Source organism: Hermetia illucens, chromosome 6, assembly GCF_905115235.1.
Source record: "Hermetia illucens chromosome 6, iHerIll2.2.curated.20191125, whole genome shotgun sequence".
In the NCBI taxonomy this organism is placed as follows: domain Eukaryota; kingdom Metazoa; phylum Arthropoda; class Insecta; order Diptera; family Stratiomyidae; genus Hermetia; species Hermetia illucens.
In genome coordinates, this window is record NC_051854.1 from 20,094,916 (window position 1) to 20,102,635 (window position 7,720).

Below are 7,720 nucleotides of genomic sequence, written 5' to 3' on the forward strand. Positions count from 1 at the left end.
GTTCAAAGCTAATCCCGACCTAAGGAATCTAGCCGGAAATATTAGCGGACAGCTTAGGTAATGATCTGGGAGAAATTTTGAAAGAGCAGAAAAGCCATTCTGAGTGTAATTAGATGGTGTTTCTAGGGATTATTTATTTGAAATAATAAAACTTGTTTTTCCTATTCCTTAGTATTGAATTTTATTTTGCAAACACAGATATTTTAGGAACCACTTGTTCCCTCCATCAGTGCCAACAGTGTTTAGGGCAAGCGATCAAGACCCATAACCAGGTCACACAATAATATTCACACAATTCAGAAGTTTATTGAATAGTTTTTATTTTATAAAAATTTCGAGCGCATATACTAAGTGTCCATATCAATCCCAGTCTCCACCATCTGGTGTCATACCAAGCTTACTGACTGAAGAGTGCTGACTCAACGTGGTACCGTAACTTGATCCAGTTGAATCGATTCGCCTCCGTTTTGTAGGTTGTACAACTACCGAGGAATATTGTCGACGGGGTGATTCAGACCGATCCCGCCTGGTGAAGCGTCCATACTTGTTCATGTTCCGTTCCTTATCCTCATGCAAATGATTCGTTGATCTCCAATTGTAATGGTGCCTACTTGTCTTAGAACGATCGTTTCGCATTAAGCCTCTTCGGCGAAAGTCTTCATCCCTCTTAGAGCGATATCTGCTCTGGTAAGTGCTACGTTGGTCAACTACACGGGCCCTCGATTCAGACCGATCACGTTTCGTGGAAATGCGATCTTTGCTTGCATCCACCCTCCTGTAATTCGGAGATCTCCTTCCATCATCAAATTCTCGTCTTGGTCCTCTAAACGGATTACTAAGCTTGATTGTATCTCTATTCAAACCGCTTCTGGATGATCTTTGACGTCCGCAAGTATCAGTTCTTGGTTTGCACAATTCAGTTTTAATAGTATAGCCACACATTTCTTGTCCGTTCAGTTCTGCTACTAAGTTAGCCGCCGACTTTGGGTCCTTAAATTCAACGAACCCTTCTTTTGGTACACCTCTACCAAGTCTTATTTGTACAATGGCGCCATAAGGACGGCAAATACTTTGAAGATGATCTCTTTCAACTTCGTCAGCTAAACCAGTTATATGCACTACGCTCATAATTTCGCTTTCAGATTCACTAAATTATCTCAAATTACAAACGATCCCTTGATAAGGTTGAATTCATAAATTCAATTGAGCTTCAAATAACCACTCCAGGTATTTATACTCAGAGCTCAAGTATGATGGAGTTAAAATTCTTAATGGCAGTTTGTATCCTTAGCATGATGTAATTAACGCATCCGGATTCCATAATTGTCTATTCTCCTTCTCCTGATATGGCTACTTTTAACTTCAAAAAGGACCGTGTGAGGAAAAATGACATATTTTATGCGGAGGAAAAGAAGCATGGGATAGCAGCCGGCTAGTGCTAGTTTACTGTAAGCATTTGCCCAGGTAGATACAGTACTAGCAAAAGACGACTCAAACACCTATCGGAAAGAGTGGTCGCGTTCGATTTTATATCTGACTTTTGCCGCCATGTCTTGGCAAGCCTGAAGTAGGCAGGAAACTATCTATACGACGCCAAAGCACCATACAAATTCCACACACACACAATTCATCGGCTTCAAAATCATAAGTCACCAAGAGCCGATGGAATTACACCCGAATTGGTTAAATATGGAGGCGACCAAATACACCAAGTGGCAGATCAATTTGTGCTTAAAGTGCGGGACAGCGAATCAATGCATGACAATTGGCAAAGAGGCATTATCTGTCTCATACATAAAAAGAGAGATAGCATGCAGCGCAGCAATTATAGAGGTATCACGTTGCTGAGTACCATCTATTATATAAGATATTCTCCACTATCTTGCTAGGTCGGATAGCACCATGCGTCCAAAACATCATTGGCCCATAGCAAAGAGGCTTCACTTCAGGCAAATCAGCAACAGATCAGACTTTCTCTCTGCGCCAAGGTAAAACTGTTCACGGGCATGAGAGAATTCGGTATCCCGACGAAATTAATAAGACCGGCTATTCTGACCCTGACCAATGTGCAATGACAGATAAAAGCAGCAGGACCATTCTCAAGACCATTCGACATCAACAAAAATCTAAGACAAGGGCCCTATCATACGTCCTCTTTAACCTGGCCCTCGAGAAAGTGAGCTGGCATGCTGATGTAAATGCAATAGGTACGATCCTCTTTAAGTCCTCCTCATGGGAAGAACGACCCGAGACGTACAAACTACCTTTATCCAGATCGAGCAGGCGGCGCGAGATCTTCGGCTGCACATTAATGAAATCAAGACGAAGTACATGGTGGCAACGCCAGCATCGAAAACCAACCAACAGCATCAAACCACACTGGTCAAACGGGAAGAATAAAGATAGGAGACTACAACATTGAGATAATTGATAATTTCTCCTATCTAGGGCCGAAAAGCTATGATGATGAAATCCGCGCACGGTTGTTGGCAGCCAACAGAGCCTATTTCAGTATACAAAAACTCTTTCGCTCTTACTGTACGAGAATATGATCTTACCTGTCCTAATATATTCCTCGGAGACTTGGGCAAGACAGCAAGACAAATTGCGAACTCTTGGCCGCGTTCGAGAGAAGAATCCTCCGAAGAATTTTTTGCCCCCTGCATGAGGATGGACGATTCCGTAACCTACATAACAACGAAATCTATGAGCGATACCATGACCGTCAGGTTGTCGATAAAATCCGGCTCAATAGGTTACGATGGGTGTTTCACTTTATCCATATGGATGAGGATAATCCAGCCCGGAAAGTCTATAAGGGCATTATCCATGGTAGAAAAAGAAGACGAGGCAGACCCTGCCTAAGATGGAGCAATGGCGTAGGCCAGGACGCCAGACAGCTTTTAGGGATATCGAATTGGTGGACTAGCTATCGTCTTTTCATTGGTAACAACTACTCTCGCAGTGTTCCAACCCCTTGCAACACCTTCGTGCCAATTTTCTTCTTCCCATTTTTGAGACCTGTTCTCCCGGGTGGTGTACTTCTAAGAGAGTATGAATAGACTCAACTCTGGAGTTCGTGAAAGTATCATCCGGTTTTCTAGGAGAGTCCAACTTGGCTGACGAATCCTTATTAGGCACTCTGTACAACCCGAAAATTTCCCTTTCACCTTCCAGTTTCTCACAGTATGCTCTAAAAGAGTCTGAACTTCGTCCAGTCCATTTTACTAGGATTCCGCCTTTGTATTTCAGGTTGTTCATTTGCAATAGTTGAACTAAATTCTAAGTAACGATGATCTTGAGAGTCAGACTTCATCTAGCACTCGCCAGTTTCTAATCAACTCAAACAGCTTTGAAGTGCAGATTGTTAGGTCAATTACTTCACTTCTTCTTGGCCCCATGAACGTAGGGGCGCACCCTACGTTCACGGTCATCAGACCAGCTGAAGTGATAAAATCAAACAGCTTCTCTCCTCTAGGATTGCATTTGCTACTGCCCCAACAAATATGCTGAGCGTTCGCATAACAACCTATTAAAAGTTCAAGGCCCCTTGATTCTTCATACACTATCAGATCCCTTAGTTCTTGCGGAGGGCACAAAGAATCATAGGGTAAGTAAGCAGAGGCAACTATGACGTTTCTCCTCTTACCATTAACCTGGTATTGCAAGTTGACCGCAACAAGGTCCTGGGAACAGAATTATCTCAGTATGGTTGTCTCTAACAATTTTGACATCAGAGCGCAGACCTTTGATCTCGAGGATCTTTCATCGAAGAAGATCCTAATCCCCTTGTCTGATCCAATACCACTGATTCTGTTAAAATGAACCCATGGCTCTTGAACCAGAAATATTTAAGGACAGTCCGGCAAATCTGCCAGCTTTGCTGCCAGTAGGTAGGAGGAACCTTTGGCATGCTGCGGGTTGATTTAACCAACTCTTATGTTGGTAGCCATAAATGCAGTCTAATATGAAAACCGCCTCTAACTGAAGTCTGCTGCGTTCAGTATGGATTTCACCGAGGTTAGCAGCTTGTCCTCACCTTCTGGCGAAAGTTCCGCTTTATTGCGTCCGATTTCTCTGGATATCGCCACACTTGGTGGTGTACCCACGTCCATGTCCTCATTCCTAAGAAACTTCCCCTTCTTTCACAGTGCCTTCCGTTGACGGCGACTAGAAGCCCTTCCAGGTTCACGGAGTCCGGACTGCATGGATCTGTTCCTCCCCTGTATTTTAGAAGAGTTAGGCAACAGTGTCACCGACAAGCCGACCATAGTCAGATTTCCAGTTCCTCTCATTAAGGGAGTTGCTCTACTATCCTTTTTAGCTGACCGCGCCGAAGACACCGGATGTAGGTTTTCCACTAAAGTGGAGAGCATTTCTTCCACAGATTTCTCCGTGGGGGAACGTGAATTAGGTGAGGCCTCCAAAATCCGTGCCTCGGCCACGACTTGATTTCTCAGAGTCGCGAGTGAATTCTGTGACTTCTTACCACTTGGAGAGTTACAATCCTTCGTTTCCACCTTCATGTGTTTTTGAGCACCCTTAGTGTAGTAGTAAACTACCACAAGCTCATCCACCACGACAAGGTGTTGTCCGAAGGGGAGTTCGTGCGCACTATTTTTATATAATGTATATGCTGACACGATTCCTTACCTTCAATTACCCGAATGATATAATTTTGCTTCAAATCCATTGAAGAAATGCCAAAATGCAGTAGATAAATTAAATTCCTGTGGAAAATTCCTCATAACTGGTTACATTCCGCACATGAAACCTAATTGCAAGAAATTTATATTTTGCACGTTGAATTTAGACAGATATTTCCTAGTTTTCTGCATATAAACTGCAACCTGGCCCCACATTATTCATTTTACCTCCTTGCTGCAACAATAAGGGTATTACGCAATGTCACAAGCTGCAAAATCTGGCACCCACCTGAAAAATTCATCGAGTATGCGGCAACAAAGAAAATACCAAAGTTACAGGCAATAAAATTTATTGTTCGCACTCCCCAACGCACACTTGACATTATTATTATTATTTTACTTTGTCAACATGAAAATATGTAGAATTGATATCTTGTGCACTTACAAGACCTTATATGTAAGCCCCATACACCACAGGTAATAATACCCGAAAATTTTTCAAAATCCTATTATGCAATTTGCTTAATGCACTAGATCACAATGCGATTGATATAATTATATATAGGGCATGAGACTATCGAAATGTGTGGTGCAGAGTACAGTGTGTCGGAGGGAAATTTCAATGCTGGGCAGGCCTCCTTCAAATTTCGAACGATATAAAAAATGTTCCAAAGAAATAGGAATTGCTTTAAGAAAATTAAAATCTAGAATATGTAAGATAAAACTCATTAAAATAGAATCTGGAACTAATGCAAATTACAAAATGTCTTGAGAGTCTCCTTTCTCTTTATGAAAGTTTGGACTCGTTTGACCTTTTTGCCAATGAGGGGTCAAAAAAGTTCTAAAAGTCACTAAATTGTTGATGAGTATTTATGATACATTCGATGATGTTTGACTGTACGAAATCCAATTCAAATCACTGTACATTGCTTTAATGTCACCGCACCCAAGAAAGTCATCGATCTTGTTACGTTCAATTGACAAAATCTTGATCAAAAAGTAACCCACACGTGTTGCAAGTACGCAAGATCCAATACACTTTATGACACATCTAGAAATTGAGAATGAATTTCAGAGGAAATAATTTGAATATTATTACAACATTGATTTTTATCTTAAGATAATTTCTCAATATGCCAGTCCAAATTGAAATATGAGCGCATACATGACAAAATTTGAGAATAAATTAGCCTTGTGGATTGAGTTTTGTTATTAGACACGTTAAACTTTTAAGGCTTCACTGGTTGCCTTTGTTTTGGTCCTACCCCTGTCAAGAGTAGACCTTTTGCAAGAAATCTTTATTCATGACACATGACATCTTCGTATGCAAAAATCACCAAATTTTTTATCTTATAGTTTGATTCTTGCATCAAAAGGCCCAAAGGGGATCTCACCAATCAGATAATTGCTGAAAATTTCGGTCTTACTAGTTCCATTTTTCTAATTACCTTCTCGCCTTGAATTTTGGAGCCTGTAAGCAAGAGACGGATTGTTATCAAATGAAACATGCCTCCCCAAAGGAAGATCTTCCGCCATAATACATACTACAATTTCCCTTGGCAAGTTCCAGATTTATTTGCAAAGCTTTACTTTTAGAATTACTTATTTGAAAAAGCTTCATTTATATTTAAGGTCGCCACTAAGGATAAACACGATATTCCCTGTACTGATAACATATGATAAGGCAATACAGGGATTAAGAGTGTCATTACCTGAACTCCTGGCTCATACAAAGTGTCGCCATCTTCGCATTCGCGTTATAACCAGTTTTAGGACTTCTAGAATGAGCATAATAAACTGCCTCTTTTTCTTAAGCCTTTGTCCCGTTCACAAGTAGGGGTTGGTGGGGGGTTCGTCATTTGGTAGTTCTTCCACTCATCCCTGAATCCTGGGAATCTGAGATTTACCCCCAGTTGTTCATGGACCTTGACCAAATAGCTCTGGATGTGGAAAAAGGGTCAAGCAGGGTCGAACTGAAGGTAAACACCAACAAAACCAAAATTCTCAGTCCAATGGGTCACACTACTCTGCCTATTTGCATTAGAGGGCCGAACAACGAAGTCGTCGATCATATTTAGGTAGTGTCGTTTCTGCGGACGGTTGCACCGAACTTGAAGTCATTTGACGGATCAAGAGCGCTAGACCCCCATTCACTGATTTATCCAAAATTTAGAACATTCTCAACACAAAGATCAAATTGTTCCATGCTAATGTCCTCTCTATACTTTTATGGAAGTAGTGGCTACTGTTGCTCAGAAACTGAATAGATCACATATTGAGAAAGGTAGTCTACATATTAACTTTCGACACGAAGATGAATATGCGCCATTCCGGTTGGCCACGTTTCTGTTTAACTAGAAACTGGAAATAACACGAAATCCCTCAAATTCCCTCAGATTTTACGACAATTGTTTGAAACGAATCGAAAGCAATGACTTTTGCCTATTTTTCGGGCAGCTCCGGGATTCCTTTACCAAAGAATCTTTGGATGCAATCAATGAATCCACCCACTTTTAACCGTCATCGCATCATGTGAAATTTTTTCTTCAATGCATGGCTCAAGGAAAGATCATCCGATAGCTTATGCCAGTAGGACAGTGAACACAAGGCTGAAAGGAATTACTCGACTACTAAAAGAGACCTATCGGCTATAGTTTGGACCGTGAAAAACTTCAGGTGCTACCTGCATGGTAGGAAGTTCAAAGTATCCACGGACCATAATGACCAATGAACCAACCAACCGACCACAAGATTGGTCAGATTCCACCACAAACCATATGAATATGACTACCAAATAGAATACAAACCTCGCAAGTACAACACCAATTCGGTCCCCCTTAGTGGAATCCCCACAAACCCAGAAACAGTAGAACAGTAGATTCCAGTACAACCCCACGAGGGGGAAAATGTGAAATGACTTGGACAGTGCATAATGACGCGGTCCAAAACTCGTCAGCAACAAAAGCAAAACGAAAATTGTGTAGATGACGGCCAGGGAGTAAAGGTCACCCAAACAAGCGACAGAGACCAAAGGGGGAACCAAGTAGAAGTATTGACCGACCCTTGGGAAATTG

General features: G+C 41.5%; 1 protein-coding gene across 1 annotated transcript; it reads right to left on the reverse strand.

Moving 5' to 3' along the window:
* Nucleotides 1–360: 360 nt before the first annotated feature.
* LOC119659022 (serine/arginine-rich splicing factor 3-like) lies at nt 361–1,128 on the reverse strand. Its single transcript, XM_038066915.1, has one exon. It carries the CDS (start codon nt 1,126–1,128, stop codon nt 361–363), a length of 768 nt encoding a protein of 255 aa, XP_037922843.1.
* Nucleotides 1,129–7,720: the final 6,592 nt, after the last annotated feature.